General features: G+C 42.8%; 1 protein-coding gene across 4 annotated transcripts in view; it reads right to left on the bottom strand.

The window, feature by feature from the left end:
• EPC1 (enhancer of polycomb homolog 1) overlaps nt 1-22,793 on the bottom strand; it is a 96,904-nt gene that overhangs the window by 57,495 nt on the left and 16,616 nt on the right. Inside the window, exon 1 of one of the 4 annotated variants that reach the window (XM_055543963.1) lies at nt 8,613-9,040. The exons of 2 other annotated variants lie outside the window; for them this stretch is intronic. In XM_055543963.1, the coding sequence (XP_055399938.1) occupies nt 8,613-8,765 (153 nt within the window). In that variant the 5' untranslated portion in view covers nt 8,766-9,040. Of the gene's footprint in view, nt 1-8,612; nt 9,041-22,793 lie in introns of those variants that run through there. One more of the 4 variants, XM_055543964.1, reaches the window with a different exon arrangement.

Below are 22,793 nucleotides of genomic sequence, written 5' to 3'. Positions count from 1 at the left end.
TATCTGGGTTACTTCTACACCTCTTTTTGTTGACTACTCCTTAGCTATTAGCTTTTCCAGCTTCTTTGCATATCTGGTGGTTTTCTTTTCAATGGACACCAAACATTTATTTTATGCTGTAGGATCTTCTAGTATTCCTTTAAGCACTGTGGGGCTTTCTTCTGGGACACAGTTATCTGAAATTAGTTGGCTCTTTTTGAGGATAGTGTTTGGTCTTTATTAGGGTGAGCGCAGAACAGTTTAGTCTAGAGCTCACTTGGCCCTGCTACTAAGGGAACAGCCCTCTGGGAACTTGTATCGGACGCCCCCTGCATTAGATCTTTTCCACTCTGGTCAGTGAGGACCCAACTCCCTGCCCCATGTGAGGTCCCAGGAACGTCCCTCCTCCCTTCCAGCTGCTTCCCCGCAGACAGGCTCAGATCACTTTTCAGCTGGAGAGCCCAGGGACTTCTCTGTAGACCTTTTCCTGTGGCCTGGGAACTCTTGAGGGAGTGGCCAGTGCAATGGAGGACTCAGCTTTGCTTCCCTGGTTTCTGTCCACTGGAACTTTGGAACTCACTTTTTAAAAAATCATTTGTTGATTTCCCCATCCCCTCCCCAGCCATTTTTTCAGCTCCTCTCATAGCAGAACTATTCCAAGGAGTCATCCAAACTTGCAATGACCCTTTACCTTACAGTATTTCTTCTGTCCCAATCACAGTTTCCTTCCCACCACACTGTCAAGATAGGCCAATGGCATGTATCAGGTTAAATGGTCACTTTCCCCTCACTCATCTTCTCAGTGGCCATAGTTGACAAATGTCCTGCCTTCTTGAGACAGCTTTAGACTCACTTTCTTCCTAATTCTCTAAGAGCTTCTCCTCTGAGCCTCAACTCAGTTTTAAGAAACACCCACATCCCAAAGGCTTTCAGATTGATAGTACAGCCCATGATGTCTGAATTGTACCTGCAGTGTAGACTGCTCTACAGCGTTACATTCTTGCACAGGCAACTAAATATGAATAAGAGGCACTGCAAACTGAGTAACTCCATCCTTCACACACCCTCCCTCTTGCATTTTTCCCTCCCTCAGTAAGCCACCTAATCACCCATCCACCCAGCTGCTCAAGGTAAAAATCAGGGATTACGACAGAGAATGAGATGGTTGGATGGCATCACAGACTCAACGGACAGGAGTCTGAGTAAACTCTGGGAGCTGGCAATGGACAGGGAGGCCTGGTGTGCTGCAGTCCATGGGGTTGCAAAGAGTCAGACACAACTGAGTGACTGAACTGAACTGAATCCTTGATTCTGTTTCTCCATCTAGTATATCCTGATCTGTCAGCCAAGCTCTGCTGGTTCTACCTTCAAAAATGTGCCTCTAGTCCATCTATGTCTCTTCTTTCCTACCACCACCTAGGTCAGAGCCACTCTTGCCCAGAACGACTGATTCTGCACACGACAGTGACAATAACCTTGAAAAACAGAATTCAGATCACGTCCTGCCTTGTCTGAAACTCTCTAGAGGCTTATTACTTCATTTCAAAACAATCCAAACTCCGTGTGAAGTGAAGTGAAGTTGCACAGTCGTGTCCGGCTCTTTGTGACCCATGGACTGAAGCACAGGCTCCTCCGTCCATGGGCTTTTCCAAGCAAGAGTACTGGAGTGGGTGGCCATTGCCTTCTCCAGAGGATCTTCCCCACCCAGGGATCGAACTCAGGTCTCCTGCCTTGTAGGCAGACGCTTTACCGTCTGAGCCACCAGGGAAGTATAGTCGCCTGTAATAACTCACCAGAAATGGGCCCGACTGCCTCTGGGCCCTTGGCTCACACTCCTCAACCCTCTCCACATTGCCCCCACTGCACTGGCCGTGTGTGCCCTGCGCCTCAGGTCTGCCTGGAGTGTTCTCCTTCAGATCTTCAGAGGGCTGGCTCCTCCCTCGTCAAGTTTCGGGGCCCATTCTTTGACCCTCTCACGCACAGAATTCTCCTCCTTCCACCAGAAACTCTGTACTGTCTTGATCCACTGCCACTTTTATTCATTTGCTTTTTGTCTGTGTCTTCCTATTAGAATTCAGTCATTCAATTAAACAAAGACTAGACACTTACTATGCGCCAGGCATGATTTCAGGTGCTGAAAATACATCCATGAATAAAGCAGACACAAAGTCCCACCCTCACAGAGCCTGCACGCTAAAACACAAGATCCATGAGAAAGAGAACTGTTTGTTCACTGTCGGATCCACAGGACCTGGAACAGTCCTGGGCTCACTGTAAGCACACAATAAATATTTGCACTCTGCAAAGTAAATGAAAATGGATTTATCTATATTTTCTTAAGTCTTTGTACAATATACTTCAAAAAAGCCGTATTTATATTTTCTTTCCCTTTCAGACTCTATTACTCTATAGTAATTACTTTTACAGTAAAAGCATGAATTTGAAACCATCAATACAAAATTCTGCCTCTAATTTCAAATTCTCGTAACAGTAAAAGTGTTCTGCACTCACTTATATTACGTCCTTTAAAACACAAGCTTTCTAAACTACACTGGAACTAATTACCCATGTACACAGACTACTTTTACTTCTGTATAAACTGTTTATGTGTGCAAATGAAGCCATCAACTAATTTTAAAAATTAATGGTTATTATAAAATGCATATGGAAACGGATCTAGTGCAGGGATAGTGTAATATACCCATTATCACAGGAAACTATCAGAGCCCTACTTCATCTTGCAGTTAAGAAAACCCAGGTGCACGAGAGCACACAAACTCAAGAGTACATATACATACACATGTGCACACAGCAGGAAGCGGGATGAGGCCTTAGGTCTAATAACTCCCAGTCTGATGCTTTCTCCAATTAATAATTACCTAAACTTAAAGACACAGCTTTCTGTACCATACAACTCTCTAGGGACAGGCGACACTTCTACACTAGACAATTCTAAAAACAAAGACTGTACAAATGTAAGTAGTTTTGAACAGCAACAGAAAGCAAGGCCACAATGAGTATTCAGTCAATATTTGGTAGCAGTGCAGTGTGTGTTTATAGCATCCTCACATACACCATCTGACTCTCCTGAGAGCCACCTCCCTCAGGAAGTAGGTCAGGAGAGGTTGGCGCACGAAGAGACTGAAATTCATCCTGGAAGGTTAAGCAACTTGTCAAAGGCCACAAATGTCAAAGTGCATCCTTCTCAGAGGATATACAACTGGTACTTGTGATTCTCTGATAATCAAAACAATTCATCCCAGTATAGAAAAAGATCTGAACCTATATTAAATCGACCACAGAACATTTTCAACCTCAGCTTATCTTTCCCCTGGACTTATTCTTAAGGCTGAGTCATATTTCTTCAGCTAGTACTTACTATACTGAAGGAAATTCAACCAAAATGATTTGCTTTAATAGCCTGCTGCAAAATTCCAAAACTCTCACCAGGAATATCCAAAGTTGAATCAACTGTTTAAAGATAATCTCTATAACAACACATAAATGAAGGGCTTTATCTTTTAAAGAAATGATTATATCTCTATTAATTAAAGAGAAAACAGATTATGGGTCACAGTAGATTTATTAACTATGAATTTTATTTTTGGTTTTCATCTACCTACAGTGAGGCTGGTGGATGAAATACAGTTCATATATTTAAAGGTGCAAAGTCAGGTATCTGCTGTTTAAAATGCTGCAATTTCTCAAAATCATTACCTACAGTCAAAGAGTCCTTAATAAACTTGATCAAGATAACTCCAAGTAATTCACTGAAAGTAGTTGAAATAAGTTGTCTAAAGCATCTGAATCACTTGTTTTCCTGGTGCTGTCCCCCCAAATTGATATATCCAGTTGTTGCAATATATTAATGTAAGTCACACCTTAAGGGTTCAAAAGCTTACTTTAAAAGACACAATCTAGTTCAGCCTGCATATTTCATCCTTTCAATACTGCTTCTGTACTTAGAGACTCAGAATTCATTTCATTCCCAAGTTACAATACAAAATTCTCATTTCCTTGTGGGTTGTCTTCTTTTAAGAAACAGAATCACAAACCACACTATCATTCCATGACATAAAACATTATCCTGTGCTTTAAAATTATGTTTTAACCAACTGCTGATAACAAATACCCTTTTCAGAAAAACTGAACCACAAAGTCAAGAATCCACACCTTCATATATATCAAATAGAACTCTTGCCATTACATACCTATACATCCTCTAATACTTTACCATTACTACTACTACAGACTATGATGTAGTAAAACCTAATCTGTTTTAGATAAAATATTAGGAATGGCTAGTTTAATATTTAATCTTGGCAACAAATTTATGAACCTGATTATTATTCCTTATTTAAAAGATTTAAGCTCTCCTTTGGTTAGCTGGTACTTTAAGTGCTGTTGAGTAACAGAAAGGGTAATAGTTCTGTATAAACTTCATTACAGGTCACAAGCACCCACCAAACAGCATTAGATGCACAAGCCCATTAGTTTTCAGTCTTGTTTTGTGAGAAAATGAAGTCTGATTACAAATGATACTAATCCAAAATCCTAAATATCAAACCGCACACTGAAACAAGAGCTAATATTAACACTTTAGGCACCACGTCTGACAGTTTTCAAGAGGCTCCTTTTGAAGGTAGGAGTCCTCAATCCTCCTACGTTGCTGATTCAAAAATATCTTGGGCAGGACAGAAAGCTGAAACTAGACTTTATTACTGCTTCTCAGTTACCTTTGATTTTAACTGATTATTTGCTACTTAATGGAAAAACCCCAAATATTCTCAATTCCTTTCTAATTCAAACTAGCTGTAAAAATTAAGCTTTGCTTTTGGTGCAATTGAGATTTCAAATATTTCACTTCCAATGCAGTGCACAGAATAAAGGAATCTAGATTCAGGACTAAGAAATTTTGGTTTTCAAAATTTTAAAGGAAAATAGGATTCTTAAAAAATGAGAAATCGAACTTTTAAACTTATCACAGTGATTTGTTTTTATAAAACAGAAAAACTATAGATTTTTAAATAAAGTTTTGAAAATGTAGTGCTTGACTACTTTTCCTCTTAAGAAAGATACGTACCTACGCCCAATTTAACCCCTAATTAAAAACAAAAAATACCTACCTGGCTACTTCATAAACTTGATTTTAATAACATTGTATACTGGGCCAGTAAGAACAGTTTGAAGAAAGAAAAGATAGGTGTCTGAGACTATTTTGTCTGGTGAGAACCCTACTAAAACTAAGTGTTGGCCTGTGATGGCTGGATCTTACTTCTAACAGTCCCAAAGGTGGCTGTGTAGGACAACAACAAGGCGAGATCACTATTAACATCTTAATTACATCACACATCTTACCAGAACCAGTCTTGGTGACAGAAGAGAGTTTAAGCCTCCACCCTTACAGTAAGAGTCACAGAGTCTGGCATCCCAGTGGGGGAAGAAAAAAACTACTATAGGAACCAAGCAGTTCCACTGTGCTGAGCATCACTTTAAAACCTCCTTTTTCAGAATGTCCTTTGTGAAATGAGAAGTATCCATAAAGGAGAATTTTAACAATGGAAAGCTCCAATTTGAACCAAAATAAGTCAACTTTTTAATAAAAACATTCTATAGTACTGATACCTTGGAAAAACTATCCTTTCATTTAAAGGTAAAGCCATAGCACTAAGTAGTATACAACATTTCTTACTTAGAAGATGATAAACTTAAAATGTTATAAAAATTACAATGGTGCAACCTCTGGCCCTGCTATTTAAATTTCTGTCCCTTTTAACCCCAAAGAGACTTATTTCATATTTAGAGCTGACAGTCTATTGATTTCCTATGGTTTGAAAATTGTTATTCATTAAACCAAAGCCCTTATCAACTGTTAACTTTTTGATGTAACAAGTTACAAGGTATCACATTATACCAATTCAGACAATAAATCTCCAGCATCTATGATTCAGTCAAGTCCTTTAATCCACTGCTGCTGCTGCTAAGTCGCTTCAGTCATGTCCGACCCTGTGCGACCCCATAATTATTTCTCAATCTTCATCAAAAAAAAAAGGGCTAAACAACTAAGTTCTAAAGTTGAGTAAAATTCATGTTTGGAGGGGACCTTCTACTTAAAAGTTGTTTTTTAAAAACTAAGAGATATGCCTTATTAAGGCAGTGCATTCAGCTTATAATGTAAAAATTAAATGAAAATACGTGTTATTTTCCGTGTTTAGACCTAGCATTTCCGTCACATTTACCACAGAAACAAAATACGTTAACAATTACCACGTATGGTCCACACAATTTTCTTAAGGTGACACACACACAAAACTATTCTCATCTAATTCTGTCCCATCTTTCGTGATCAACTCCTGACCCTAACTAACATGTCAATCAGAGGCAGATGTTTGTTTTAATCTTTTGTCTTTATAAGAAGCATATCCTTCTTTAGCGAATTATCAAAAGGACTGTTTTTCTAAGGCTAACTCAATATTCAGTTACCTTTATTTGTGCTTAGTATACGTTTTCAATATCAACATTCTACTTTTAATACTGTGATTTGAGCTATACAGCCTCCTCTGGCCGGTATGAACCGCAGGACTGGAGAGCAGCTGTTCCACCTGGGACTGTTTACATTCTTCTATTCAGTATTTATTCCTGAGGTCTCCGTTTCACTGGTCATAGTTTTGGTTGGATGTGAAGTGAAACAAATTCTAAACGGATGATAGGAGAAGGTAGTCTGAGGGGGAAAAAAACTCCTTAAAAATATGGACTCTACATGTTAGAAAATAATAAACGTCAAAATTCTTTCAGTGAATGAAAATTATCTGTAAAAATTTAATAAGCCTTGGTACTTCAGCTGGGCTCAGCTCTGATTTCAGGCTGTGGCTCTTGAGACAGTCCAAAGTGTTCAAAGAAGCCAGACCAGTATGTTTCTAAAGTGTACTGTGTAGTGCTGTTTTTATCAAAGCTCTGCAGTTCCTTGGGGGCAAAACAATAGCTACAACTTAATTTCCAGGTCAGTCTTAACACTGACACCCCCATCTTGAAAGCATTATTTGTAAAACTTAAGAAACAAAAATAAAACCAAAAGACAAGATTCTGCAGTCACAAGTACTTTAATTTTTAAAAACAAATCACTTATTTAAAAATAAACAAACGGCACCATTCTACTCTCAAAGTTGGTAACAAGTAAAAGAAATTAGGAGATTCTGTCTCACAGGTAACGTGCTCCGAGTCAGGACTAGACAATCTCAACTACTACACACGCTAAGGACACTGCTCTCCGAAGGAAGAGTCAACTGTCACAACTCTTTGACTTTAAAAGGTTGAACAACCCAAACAGTTTCAACAGCTTTATTTTCAAAATCAACAGTACAGAGCAAAATTTCTACATTAAAAAAATTCCGTACAGTACCAAATAGAGGTATTACAGTATAGTTTTCCACCACAAAATTGTAGTACCAATCCAGCGACTCCTCGACTTCTTGAACTGTCAACACACTGCCCCCTGTTTAAGTGGCTGTACCTGAAAACCAAGGTATGCAATTCCTTAGAAGGCATCGAATGACACCGACAAGGATCTGGGGGAAACGAGACGAAGTCTTGTGTCTGAGCCCAACTTCCACGACCAAGGACAGCCACAGCTACGACACAGTGTCTGGGGGCTGTCAACATTTAAACACTGAAGCCCACCCATGGAAAACATCTCCCGGGTAAGGTTTCACTCCACTTGAGTTCGGTGAGGATAAGAAAGAACCCTTTTTCTAAACGGAGGTCTGTTAACATCTACTTAGACTGGGTCTTGTCTCCCGTAGGTTGAGAAACCAGCAATCAGGCGAACTTAGTTTTATTAGGTAAAGAAATAATAAAGTTACACAGGCTTTAGAATAGCCACGGAGTTCCCTTCAGAATCTGCAACATGTTCTCAAGGATCAAAGAAAAAGTCAGGAGGAGCAGGAGTTGACAACCCTCCGATTAAGTAGGACTCGGAGAAATGGATGCAAAAGTCCCAGAAAGAGGACGAAGGACGCAGGTCGGCTCTGGGCTGGCTCGCCGGCCCCGACCTTCCGCTGCAGGACGCCCGCCGCCCCCGCCCGGCCTCTCGGCGGGTCCACGTGGGCCGCGTAGCCCCGCCACCCTGCGGGCCGCCGAGAGAGCACGGCCACCCGAGCGCCCGGAACCTGCGCTCCCGGCGCCGGCGGCGCGCGAAGGCCGAGCCGGCCCCAGAGCGCCACCCAGCGGTCCGCCGACAGGCCTGCAGGCAGGGCCTCCGCGGCCCGGCCGCCGCACCCCCCGCCGCCCGCCCGCTCCCTCTCCGGATGCACAAGGCCCAGCCCAAGCGCTCCGACCACAAAATGGCTGCCGGCAGCCTCGTCACGTGACCCCTTTGTGCCTTTCGGGCGCCCGAACTCCGCGGGCCCCGGGTCCGAGGGGCCAGGGTCGGCGGGTGGCCCGACAGGAGGCCTCGCCGGGCCGCGGCGGCCGGGGGTCGAGGCCGGGGGCCCCAGGGTAAAGGCCCGGCCGGCGACGGGAGTCGGCGGCGGAGAGAAGATGGCGGCCATTTTGTGTGGGTCTGCGCTCCGCCGCCGCCGCAGGCAGCGGAGGGAGCGGGGCCCGGCGGCGGGTCGGACAGGGGAGTTAACACGTACCGACTCCTCTTCCTTCTCCATTCCGGTGGGCATCTGCGGCACGGCCCGGTTTATCGAGGCGTATTCGTGCAGGTCGGGCAGATCCTCACAGCGGAAAACCGGCAGCGGCTTCGAGGCGTCTAGCGCCCGCGCCCGAAACGACAGTTTACTCATCTCAGGCGCAGCAGATACCTCTCCGCTCTGGGGAAACGGCCCCGGCCAGCGGGATCATGGAGAACCGGGGGTTCGGTCCCCACTCGCCCACCGCTGCCGGGGACTGGAGGGGCGGAGCGCGGAGCCCGCCGTCCGGGCACTCAGAGCCGCCTGGAGGTGGGAGGCCGAGACGCTCCGCTCCTCTCTCGCTCGCTCTCCTCAATACGCCATGGCCAACATGGCGGACATTAAAACTCCACTGTGCGCTCTTCAGCCAACCCCAGCCATTCCCCACACTGCATCGCGCAGCGGCGCGGGCACGCGGGGGGGGGGGGGGGACCCGCGGGCTCGAGGCCGGGCGCCGGCACGGAGCGCGCGTCCCGCCAACCCCCGGCGCCCGGCCCCGCTCCCCCGCGCCCGGCAGCTCGGCCCCCGCCCCCGCGGTCACGGGCGGACCGGCCGGGTCTGGGCGGCGCGCGGGGCACTCGGACGCCGGGGACCACGGCCGGCCTCCCGCCCTGCGCGCCCGCCGTCCCGCGCTCGCTCCCGCCGGCGCAGTTGGCTGACAGGCGAGGGTGCAGCGAAGCTACAGCCCCCACCGCGCGCCGACTCTCGGCGCGGCGGCGGCCCCGGGCACCTGTCAGCGCTGGCGGCCGGGCCCTGGATGAGGGAGCGGGCGCCCCCAGCCCCTGCCGGCGCGGCGTCTCAAGTTTTATAACGAAACTACAGACGCCATTCGGGCCGGAATGCTACTCTGAGTGAACTTTTTAACCGGCCATTATCTTTACGTGTAAGGAAACTCTGGACGGTATTTGATCGTCTCCGCTTGGATCCTGGGTCAGTTCCCATCATTGCGCTCAGTGTAAACAGGAGGCGTCCTACATCTGCGCCAACTAGGGTTTTGGTGGCTTTATTTTTTCACCCTGCATTTTTATCGACCCACAGTCAAGTTTATTGTCATCGAAGCAAAGGGAATAATAATTAATCGGGCACCGTAACCCTTAGGGAAAAAACATAAAAGCAAGACCTAGTTCACATTTTGAGAGCCGGATGATTTTTCTGCACTGGGAGAAAATGTTGCTTCAACGTAACCATGGGTTGACACTTATTTTTACCTTTACCTTATTTAACCATAGGTTGACACTTGTCCTCTGAAAAACTTTTTACAATTATTGAAGACTTATAGCACTCCTGCCAACCCCCCCTCCCCCCAAATTTAGAAAAACTATTAGAAGAGTATTTAGATGGATGTAATGACTACCATGTGGTTTATATTACACACGAAAATGAGTATCCAGAGAGCCCTCTCCAGCAGAATATTTGAAAAACCCGAAAGACTGTTGCGGTGGGTTTAATAGGTTTGGCAGCAAAAATTCAAATATTCACCGAGATCCAAAACTGCTCTGTACCTCCGCTTTTCTCCCCAGGGGACACATAATAAAAATAATCACTTCTTAAATACTGGGTTGGATGGGAACTGTTATTAGCTTAAGGCACAGAAGCAAGGTGCTATCTTTCAGTCTGGTTTAGCTACCACCTGGATGGGGTGGGGAGAAGGAAAGGAGAAAACGGGATTGCAGTTCTCCAAAATTATCATCAAACTCAAATACTGACAGCTCACTTCTGTGTAGCAGACATTCACCTGCAAGTCCTGTACTAAGAGGATGCATTTACTGAAACATTTTTTTGAGACCTCAGGGGCCCTCTGAGTACCTGCTAATTATTCAGTGGGGCTTCCCTGATGGCTCAGTGGTAAAGAACTGGAGTGCTAATGCACGGGACTTGGGTTGGATCCCTGGGTGGGGAAGATCCCCCTAAGAAGGAAATGTCAACCCATTCCAGTATTCTTGCCTCAGAAAGCCCATGGACAGAGGAGCCTGGCAGGCTACAGTCCACTGGGGTCTCAAAAAAACTGGATAAGACTTCGTGACTAAACAACAAAAACAAAGGATAATTACTCAGCACCCACAGGACTCCCAGAGGAGCTTAGTGGTTGGAGCAGGACTCATAGATGGAAGCTGCCACACCTGAAGTAAGTGTGAGGATGAAAGCTCAGGCTATTTGGGACCAGGCAGCAGTGGCACCCAATCCATGGGGAGCGGCTCTAATGAAAACATTCGGGAAGGATTTTTGGAGGAGGTAATATCAAGGTAAAAACTATGTAGGTTAAGTATGGGTGAAGGGTTGCAAAAAAGAAGAGAAGAAAGGTATCTTGGACCAGGTGAGCAGTTCATGGGAAGACCCAGAGCCCAGGGAGGGTGTGTCACACTCGGATCCTCACCACACCATGGACCATGACAGCTACTTAGCCACGTTTAACAATTCTGAAAATACTGGCTGAATATTTATTTGTATGGTAGGTCTCGCCAGGCTACATACTGTATTTCTGAAAATCCTTGCAGAATTCAGTTGATTTAGGAACCTAGAACTAAAATAGTCTTGTCATGACTGAAGCACCAAGAAAATGAATAAAACAACAGTCTATAGGGACTCCCTGGTGGTCCAGAGGCTAAGACTCCATGCTCCCAATGCAGGGGGCGGGGTTCGATCCCTGACCAGGGAACTAGATCCTGAATGCTGCTACTAAGAGTTTGCAGGCTGCAACTAAAGATCCTGAGTACCACAACTATGGCCCAGTAGAGCCAAATAAATAAATAGATAGATATTAAAAATAATAACAGCCCATAGATAACATTTTCTATATCCTACAATAGATCCTGCAACTCACTCCAGTATTCTTGCCTGGGAAATTTGTGAACAGAGGAGCCTGACAGGCTATATAGGGTCACAAAGAGTTGGACACAACTTAGCAGCTAAACAACACAAACAATAATGGGCACTATACAACTAAGTTCCTTGTCCAATAGAAATTCTAGACTCACACTTCATGGAGGGTTCAGAGAGATCCTTGCAAATTAAGCTTGCCTTTTGCAGGTGGTCTGCCTGCCAGGAGACATTTTTTTTCTGCCACTGATCCCCATTCAGCTCAATGCCCTGGATTTCTGACTTGCAGATCTTACTTGGTTCCCAAAGACCCACAGATTGCAGTCCCAAACCTCTTAGATTCAGTTCACTACCCTCCCTCCTATGGGGCAGGGAGTGTGGCAGTAAAGGCTCCAGTTTAATTTTCCTCAGCATCCTTTATCCAACCAAAAAGTCACCTGCAAGAATGACTAATCCTGCCCTGCCTTTCACTTTTTCTACTCCCAGCCAAAACTTCCTATTCTCCCCCTAAGTATCCCCAACAACAGTGATACGAAATTCTCCATCTTGCAAAAGATACATACTACTAACATGAAGCTGTATATATGAGCCTTTACCCACAGGGAAACTTTGGGTTGGGAAGGAATTTGCAGTATTTAATACAGTTTTGGATTGATGCCACAAATATTTATTATATAACTAGGCAACACACAGTACCATCATTGCAGAGGCTATAAATACAGTACTGATAAAGGGATGTCCACTTAACAAAATGACCAGGACCAGGCTGATTGTGACATGTAGTGCTCTGGGAGTTCAGAAGGAAAGCAGTCTAGGTGTGTTGATCAGACATTATGGAGCAAACAGCCCATTATTTGGTTCTGAAGGGTGACTACTATTCCAACTGGTAATGGGAACGAAATGGTAGAAGAAAAGGTCTTCATAGAAGAGGGCAACTCTATGGACAGAAAATGGGGAGGAGGCAACCAGCAGGCATGTGTGAAGATGAGAAGGTTGCCCTGGCCAGGGTTCAGAAGGAGATGACAACAGCCCAGGTGTGAGATAAAACTGTCAAGAACCTGGGCAGAAGGAGTAGGAGTAGAAAGGACAGAGACGTATTTTAATGGCAATAATAATCACATACTATCATCACCTTGAAACTTGATTAATTTCGATTGGTTTCAAATATAGAACGTCTGGGACTTCCCTGGTGGTCCAGTGGCTAAGTCTCCATGCTCCCAAAGCAGGGGCCCTGCGTTTGATCCCTGGTTGGGGAACTAGATCCCACATGTTGCAACTAAAGTGCCTGTGCACTGTAACTAAGACCCAGAGCAGCCAAGTAAATAAATGAAAGAATATTAAAAAAAAAAAAATACAGAATATCTGCTTAAACAACAATCGAGAATGTGTCAAATGCTATAGCTCTGATGCTGTACTTTGCTGTATACAATAAACCTGAAATACAGCTCCTTTTATTAGTTTACACCCAATATGAGCCCAAGTCTTAGTATTTCTTTGAAACTGCATCTAGGATTTGCATCCTTATTTCCATTCCCATTGTTTTCACCATCATCTCAGCTCTCATCACTTCCCACCTAGAAACAACCTCCAGTCCAAGTCCTCCTTCAGTCACTCATTCCTTCAATAAGCCTTGGTGAAGCTTCTACTTCATAGGAATCTGCGCTGTGCTCTCCTACCATTGCCTGGTGGGGATCAGCAGTGGCTGGTGGAGGCTGTGGTTCCCTGGGGCTGTGTAGATACAGTACACAGCTTACTGTGTAGATACAGTACAGACTGCCCTTCAGGGATTCGCAGTACCCTGCATGCATGCGTGCTCAGTCATTTCAGTCATGTCCAACTCTTTGCAACCTATGGACTGTAGCCTGCCAGGCTCCTCTGTCCATGGGATTCTCCAGGCAAGAATACTGGAGTGGGTTGCTGTGCCCTCCTCCAGTGGATCTTCCCGACCCAGGAACTGAACCCATATCTCCTGTGTCTTCTGCACTGTAGGCAGGTTCTTTACTCACTGAGCTACCTGGGAAGCATGCCCCCAAATCAAGGTGGCTAAAACCCCACTTCCGCCTGTGTCCTCCCTTCCCCAAGTCATTTATTCGTCTTGCTCATTAGAGCCATTTGTGGGGGGGCATGGTTGCCGAGGCCTCATAATTTTGCCTCACTCTCCAACATTATTTCTCCTTAGCGCTTAAGACCAACAAGCTCTTCACTCTGGCTGGTCCGTCTCATCACCGTCTTTAGAAATCAGCCAAGTCTTTCCTGACTCCAGATTTTCCTTTATTCCTTTCTCTCTGTTCAATCAGTAAGAACAGTAACTACCATTTATTGAACATTTACTATGTGTCAGGCCGTGCAAAAGTACATTTTAAATGCGTCATCTCCCTTAATTCTCAATATCTATGAAGTGCATCCTGTTAGAAAGGTTGCACGTTCTGCCTGTGATTACAAAGCTGGTGAGAGATAATGCTGAGTCCAGAATCTCTGGGTTCTGATTCCACATTGGAGCCTCAGAAACCAGATTAACTGAAGTGAAGAGTGAACTGAGAGTGAGCTTGGGTCAGGAGAAAGAAAGGAAGGATGTGTGTGTGTGTGTGTGTGTGTGTGTGTGTGTGGCTTTTCAGGTCATCACTTTTGTTGTTCTTGAAGATGGGAAAGATGTAAAGCAAAGAATCATGTAAATAGATTAACAGCAAAGAATCATGTAAATAGATTAACTTTAGCATGGTCTTCCTCTGAGAAAGGAGGGAAGGAAGGCAAGAATGGATAGTAATCCAATGAAGTTAAATTCTCATTGATGGGACAGTAAGATTAAAAAAAAAAATCATGATTTCAGTTTGCAAGCTGGAGTCCAGATTCTTCTTCCTTTCAAGCATTCAACAAATCTTTTCTGGATGTTTACTGAGAGCTAGACAAAGCTGAGAGCTAAGAATAAAGTAAGATACTGTGTATTTACTTTGGGAAATGTGAAATTAATTTCTTTAAGATGTGTAATGCACAATGCTCTCAACATTAAAAATGATACAGTGCTTCAATTGAGAGCACTGTGCCAAAGGACTAAAAACATTTTCATCTGCAATAATAATTTTCCTTCCCTTTCTTTTTATTTCATAATAAGCTATATAAAGAAATGGCAGCAAGTAATTCTTCCAACATAACATTTAGGAAAATAAAAAAGAGAAGCCTTTTATGATGTGCTGTATGTTGGAAAGCAAATGTTGCAATTAAACAGCAGCATTTTTAATAGGTTGTCACAGGAACAATATCTGAATGGCTGATTTCTCTACAGAATTGATTTATGCATGAAATTCTCTATATAATATTTAAGAACAATATCTTGTAGAAAATAGGATAGTTCAGAATACATCCAGAAACAGTCTGCCTCTACCTTAAAAGAATAAAAGGCAAATTATTAACCCTAGCAAACTACAGCAGGACAGACTCAAAATTATTTCAGTTTAACTGTGTCTCCAATATATATGACTAAAACCAAACAAGTCTGTCTGAGAATGAATTAGAATTTTATAAAATCCACAGAATGGTTTCAGCATTTCTACTGGGGTTAGAAAAAAAAAAGAAGACAATGAAATATGATACATCTTATTGTGTAACATAAAATCCTAAATTTATAGAAAACCTATTCCTAGCACAGCAAGGATTTTGCCAAAATTTAGACCACCATCCCAGGTGCCCTGAATCCAATCTTTGCTTCACCACCCTAGGTGCGCAGCTGAGGAGTCCTCTATGGCAGCATTTTAACGAGGACACCACTAGATGAAGCTGGGGAAGTGGCCACTGTGTGTGTTAGCTGCTTAGTCGTGTCCAACTCTTTGCGACCCCACGGACTGTAGCCTACCAGACTCCTATGCCCATGGAATTCTCCAGGCAAGAATACTGGAGTGGGTTGCCATTTTCTTCTCCAGGGAAATTTCCCAATCCTGCATTGTAGGCAGATTCTTTACTGTTTGAGCCACCAGTGGCAGGAGGCATAAATAGGAAATCATCTGGAACTTAAAAATTTAGTACTTGAGAAGAATGTCATATATATTAACTTTCTAGAAGAATAAAAGTCCATCTTAGAAAATTAGAAAATTTGAAAAAATTAAACCACATATACTAAAAAATTTTAGTAGTATTTCTCTAAACTGGAATTTGATAAATTATTGTTTATGTTATTGAATCCAATGACTGGCACTTACTGACAGACACTGTCTGTAGCCTGGGTGTAGGTCCAAGTTTGTAAAGGGCAGAAGGAAAAAAATGAGAGAGAGAGGGGACAGGGAAACATAGGCACCTCTGTGCCTTACAGCCTTGAGCCTGTAAAACATACTAGTTGAGTGTGATCAGTAATAGTATAAATGGTACATGAGGGGTGAAGGGGTGAAACTTAAACAAGAGAAAAAACTGCTCATGAAGTAGAAATTTGTGCTGAAACATTAAGTGAAAGTTACCAGTGGGTGGTAGACAAAGAAAGATGGACAGGGATGCGGACATTTAAGAGACAGACTGTGTGAATTCTCAATGCTCCCATGACCCAAGAAAGGAAATTACTTCTATTAATATAGTCCCCTGAAACATTAGTGAAATAAACATTTTACTTTCACTGGATGTATTCTTCTTTCCCATACATCGAGTGACACTGTCAATTGCTTAGATAAGCACCCTGGTGCATCCAGAGAAAGGAAGGGAAAGTGAGTGATTTCAAAGCTGAGGAGGGAGGTGACAGGTGTGAAGAATGATTCATGGAGCAAGGAGAAGGGGCTGGGGACGGGAGCCCCAGGGAACACTGACAACTGGGAGACAGCGGAGGAAGAAGAGCAAAGGAGGTGGGAAGAAGCCAGGTAGCCATTCAAGGAGGGGATCTATGAGGAGAAACCAAAAGAATGAGGATGTCCTTGGAGACAGAGCAACCCTGATTTCTATCAGATAGCGTGGGCAGGAAATTCACTCTGGTGAGCCGAGACAACGGTCGGAGTCACAGGCTGAGCCGTGCCTGAAACATGTTAATCATTTACCAGGCAAGTCAAGCCAGGTCAAGTTTTGAAGTGCCCTCTTGTGAGACTTTTCTACGTACTTGCTCACAGGAGAGAGAGCGCCTGGAGGGCAAAAAAAAAAAATCAGGTTCTGGGACACATCATCAGCACCTCCCATGTTATATATTAGGAGAAAATTAATTGCATTATGTCTCCAGTCTTCACAAAATCCTGGTATCAAGAAGAAGTAAACCATATCTTCCATCTTTAAAATTGCAGAAACTAAGAAACAAAAGCCCAATTGGACTTAAGTGAGTTACTGAGCAAGGTATATACAGCACATCTAGATCTTAAAATTTCTTCCGAATTAGGCTTGACAAACACTAGACTCATCAGCCATAAACAACTCAAGGACACTGTGGTAGCGCATACATTTGGACACATATTTTGACTTTAATAGATTTATTAATAAAGCCTGTTAACTTTTTTGGTGTTTTTATTCCTTCCAGTCTTTCATGGCTTTGTCTTTCACTTTCTTGTTTTATAACATTGGAATAATATTGTCTATTATCTTGTAATCCTCACTTCTCAATATAATTTGAGATAGTCCCACTTCATTCAATATTCTTCCCAGCTGTTAGCTTAGTGTTTTTCAGAAGTATGTTTCAAAAATCACTAATCTGAGAAATTATGTTCTGAGATGAGAGTTCCATAAAGAGTTCCATATAAAACCAGTAAGTGAGGGAAATAACTGCCTCTTTAAAATACATAGAGGCTCACAATGTACAGGCTCAAAGAAGTCTTGCAGAAATACTGATGCTTAGAACAGTATTTTCTAAAGTTATCTCACCTTGCAACCCTTTACCATGTACTATCAATTACTACCTTTCGTTTTATAAAAGTACACCTTGGGACTTTCCTGGTGGCTAAATGGATAAGAATCCGCCTGCCAGTGAAGAGGACATGGGTGTGATCCCTGGTCTGGGAAGATCCTACATACCACGGAGCAACTAGGCCTGCACACCACAATCTAGAGCCCATGCACCCCAGAGCCCATGCTCCGCAACAAGAGAAGCCGCCACGATGAGAAGCCTGCGCACCACAACTAGAGAGTAGCCCCTGCTCGATGCAACTAGAGAAAACCCGTGTGCAGTAACAAAGACTCAGCGCAGCCAAAGATAAAATAAAACTTCGAAAACGGTATTAAAAGAAAACGCACACCTTGGGAAATTCTAACCTAGGCAATTCAAGGAAATAGAAGTTTTTTCTGATCAAGCTAATTACTTAGGAAGTCTGACATGAACTTTGAAAAAACATAAAGTTCTTATAAATGTAAAAATGTATTTGTATTACCACTTCTTAAGATTTTTATCCTGCTAAAAACAGTGCAAGTAAGACAGGCACTAGAATTGTGCTCGGAGAAGGCAATGGCACCCCACTCTAGTACTCTTGCCTGGAGAATCCCTTGGACGGAGGAGCTTGGTGGGCCGCAGTCCATGGGGTCACTAAGAGTCGGACAGGACAGAGCAACTTCACTTTCACGCATTGGAGAAGGAAATGGCAACCCACTCCAGTGTTCTTGCCTGAAGAATCCCAGGGACGGGGTAGCCTGGTGGGCTGCCGTCTATGGGGTTGCACAGAGTCAGACACGACTGAAGGGACTTAGAATTGTGCAGGTTGCTATACTTTGGCAATGCATTTGGTGTTTGATACTAAATTAACTGAAATGCTTAGCTACATTTCTTTCTAAAAGTTTTTCTACTAAAAAGAACATAGGGAACTTAGATTCAGAGATGTTTTTTTACTCTAATTTAAGGAGAAGGAAATGGCAACCCACTCCGGTGTTCTTGCCTGGAGAATCCCAGGGACGGGGGAGCCTGGTGGCTGCGGTCTATGGGGTCACACAGAGTCAGACACGACTGAAGTGACTTAGCAGCAGCAGCAAGCTCTTGGAACTGCAGTTTCTTCATCCATAAAATGGGACTCCTAACACAATGTATCACCTAGGTTGTTATATTGATTCAATGAAATCATTAGCAAAGAATTTAGCATGGACCTGACACAAAAGTCATGCTCATTACACATGAGCTATTTTTTTAAAGGATATTTTTTTATTTTCTTCCTGTTAATAGGTCATTTTACTTTTCTGAGCTTTATTTTTGTACACTTAGTATAAAACATAACAGTGATTGTAAAGGTTTCAACACTCTTGGCTAAAGAAACAAAACTAAGAAATCCTCAAATGAAACCAGAAACCAAGATACATATATAAAATAATCTATGTAAACTATTATACCCATCTTCTAGAATCTTTCGGTTTTGTTTCTATGTATGAGTTTTGTTTTTTATGTTGAAATCTACAAGGAGCTCTGCAGTACCCACCCCTCCCCTCCCCCTACCCCGGTGCCCCCTCACTGACAACTGATTCACCAGGCTGTTGCCCAGTGATGGCTTAATCTCCAAATCTGGTCAAGCAAGCTCTCCAGGGGGTCAGGGCCTCTCTGTACAGGTTGCTACTGTTTCTCTCAGGGTGAGTGCTTTGTGTAAAAAGAGAGTCCAATGATAAACAACATTTTGCATTCAAAGTAGCAACATAGCATAGTGAGATACAGCATTAACTACTGGAGGGAACATTGGCTTCCACATTGAAAGATCCAGATGCTAATCTCAGGCCTACCCCTTACCAGCAGCATGCTAAGTCACTTCAGTCGTGTCCGACTCTGTGCGACCCCATAGACGGCAGCCCACCAGGCTCCCCCGTCCCTGGGATTCTCCAGGCAAGAACACTGGAGTGGGTTGCCATTTCCTTCTCCAATGCATGGAAGTGAAAAGTGAAAGTGAAGTCGCTCAGTCATGTCTGACTTAGCGACCCCATGGACTGCAGCCTACCAGGCTGCTCCATCCATGGGATTTTCCAGGCAAGAGTACTGGAGTGGGGTGCCCCACGAGCAGCATACGCCTACAGAAATGATTTCATCATGGGGCCTGCTTGGTCTGGCTTCCCAGGTGGCACAGTAGTAAAGAATCTGCCTGCCAGTGCAGGAGATGCAAGAGACTTGGGTTCGTTCTGTGGGTCAGGAACATTCCCTGGAGGAGGAAATGGCAACCCACTCCAGTATTCTCGCCTGGAGAATTAATGGACAGAGCCACAAACAGTCAAACATGACTGAGTGATATGACATGCTTGGTCTAAAGAATACTTTTTCTCCTCCTTCTTAGGCCAATATGAAGAACAAACATATGGTTTAAAAAAAAAACAAACTTTGATAACTGCAAAGTATTTTTTTTAATTTCCCACACAAATATACTAGGGAAGACTATATTATTTTATTTCAATTTCACCCTAGTGGTCAGGAAGGGCATACATATATTTGCTCCCAAGTAATACACTGAAACAGAAGATCCCTCAGCTGTTCAAATCATGCAGTTGATCACAGAAGATTTCATTCCTAGTCTAAGGCCCTTTAAGCACTTCCTTAAAAAGGAAATATTTACGGCAACACCAAAATTCACCCATTTTACCTATTTTCAGTAGTCTTTTTCTTTCACCCCCTTTAATTTATCTTGCCATATTTCTTCAACTATTTGGAGAGTGTGTCTAGTACAATATAAAATTTTAAGAAATGTATGGTAAGTTTGAATTATTTCGAGATAAGCAGGAGCTTTAAGAAAAATTGTTAAAAGAGTGTAATACAGTGGTTAGAAGTGCTGGCTCCAGAGTCAGACATGATTTGGGTTTGAATCTCAACTCTGATCTTTTCTAGCTCTGTGAACCTGAATAAAAATTTTAATTTCTACCTCTAATACTGAGATAATACATACTTCCAAGTATTGTTGTGAATAGATAAATAAGCCACATAACTAAAGTTACTGACTTCTTACCTTGGCCCGGGTGCTTTACATGTATGATCTCCCTTGTTCTTGTTGTTAGTCCCTAAGTCATGTTCCACTCTTTTGTGACCCCATGTACTATAGCCCACCAGACCGCTCTGTCCATGGAATTTCCCACTCAAGATCTCCAGGGGATCTTCCTGACCCGGGGATCAAACCCATATCTCCTGCTTGACAGGCAGATTCTTTACCACTGAGCCACCAGGGAAGCACGATCTCATTGAATCCCTATAAAATCTTACAAAATGGCTCCAATGCCTCCCCTTATGGTGAGATTTCAAAAAGTGTTTGATATTATTTCATCAAAAAGTCTGAGTATTGTTCTTAAAGATTAAGAAACAGTTTCCAGTTGAGGGTGGAAAACTGGTTGCCCAAGTACGGTGACCGAGGTCCTGATCACCTTCATTTTAACATAAACACTACACCGGGTTTATCCTATCTGTTCAGTCCTCCTTTCTGTTGAACAAAAACATACAAAACCCAAATCTTAAAAAGAAAGAAATACTATCTGAATTAAAGAGTGTTCCCTCTTGAATATTTTTTCTCACACACTTCTTCACATCAGGCTTTTATGGGACACTTTTGCATGTTTCTCCAGCATCTACCTACCCTTCTTCCATCTTTACAGAATCCTCTTTGCCTTTATTTTCTTGGGTGGTTTCATAATCTGTGCTCCCCCGCCCCCCTCCGCCGCCTCAAATAACTAAACTTTCATGTTGTCCTTGAAAAACAATGGTTCCTCAGCATTATTTTTTTTTAACAATATTCTGTATAGTGGCCTTTCTTAACTCTTCATGGGAATAACAAAACAATTGTAAATATAGAGAAAATATATAAAATTAGAAAAAATATAAATTAGACTTAATTTTGTGATAATATTGCTTCTATTATGTGAGTTTTTAAGGTTACTTTTAAAAGCAAAGAAGTTATTAAGCTCTGTTACATTTTTATAATCATCATCAATGAATTACAAAAATAATTCATGCTAGGCTGTCTCATCTGTATTACACAGTTACTTATGAGCATTTTAATTTAGAAGCTGGAGGTTCTAATCCTGGCTTTGCCACCAACTAGCTGTGTGATCTTGATTTTAATCTCCCTGGACTTCAGTATCTTCAACTTTGAAAAGGAGGACTAAGACTTAATGATCCTTTCCAAAACTTACAACTCTCAAATTGGATGATTATCTCCCCATTTCTATTGTTGGTAGGAAAAAATGAGGATACATGAAATTTTCTAAATGGAAAAAACTAACAAAAGAAAATTAGAGACATGAGATTTTTCGGAAACTATGTCTTCAGTGTTTCCTGACTACGTATTTACACAGTCTAGAAGGCCCTTGAGAAGACTGAGAGCAAATAAAGTCCTAGAAGATATACCTTACGGAGAGTAATTTCAGTGAGTGGGTCAAGATGTTATACTGTGGGATTCCCCTGGTGGTCCATTGGCTAAGACTCCACATTCCCAATGCAGGGTGCCTGGGTTCAATTCCTAGTTGGGGAACTAGATCCCACATGCCATAGAAAAGAGTTTGTATGCTAACTAAAGATCCCGCATGCCACAACTAAGACCCAGTTATATTATGTTATACTATATATGTTATACTATAATTAGTAATAATTGATGATCAAGCAAAAAGTAGTCTTGTCATTGTTTTTAGTATAGTTGCTAAGTTGTAACCGACTCTTTGCCACCCCATGGACTGTAGCCCACCAGACTCCTCTGTCCATGGGATTTCCCAAGCAAGAATACTGGAGTGGGTTGCTATTTCCTTTTCCAGGGGATCTCCCAACCCAGGAATCAAACCCACATCTTCTACGTTGGCAGGCAGGTTCTTTAGCAATGAGCCACCTGGGAAGCCCTAGTCTTGCACTGTATGTTCAAATGTGAGCTGAGAAATCCACGTAGCATACAAATATAAAAACTGAAATATAAAAACCATTAAAACTGAAAAATAAAGATTCATAATTAATATGAAAAAAGATACAAACTGAAACAAAAGCTAAAGCAGAAATGGTCAAAATAATTAAGTCTGGTAATCAAAGACTGTGTGGACAAGAACAAACTTCTTAAAGAGATGGGAATACCAGACCACCTCACCTGCTTCTCAGAAACCTGTACGTAGGTCAAGAAGCAACAGTTAGAACAGGGCATGGAACAACAGACTGGTTCCAAATCAGGAAAGGAGTACATCGAGACTGGAAATTATCACCCTGCTTATTTAACTTCTATGCAGAGTACATCATGCAAAATGCTGGGCTGGATGAAGCTCAAGCTGGAATCAAGATTGCAGGGAGAAATATCAATAACCTCAGATATGCAGATGACACCATTCTAATGGCAGAAAGTGAAGAGGAGCTAAAGAGCCTCTTGATGAAGGTGAAAGAGGAGAGTGAAAAAGCTGACTTAAAATGCAACATTCATAAAAGTAAGATCATGGTACTCAGTTCCATCACTTCATGGCAAATAG

The sequence above is a fragment of the Bubalus kerabau genome, chromosome 13, assembly GCF_029407905.1.
Source record: "Bubalus kerabau isolate K-KA32 ecotype Philippines breed swamp buffalo chromosome 13, PCC_UOA_SB_1v2, whole genome shotgun sequence".
NCBI classification, from domain to species: Eukaryota; Metazoa; Chordata; class Mammalia; order Artiodactyla; family Bovidae; genus Bubalus; species Bubalus kerabau.
Note: the sequence above shows the minus strand (reverse complement) of the source record. Positions and strands in the feature narration are given on the sequence as shown.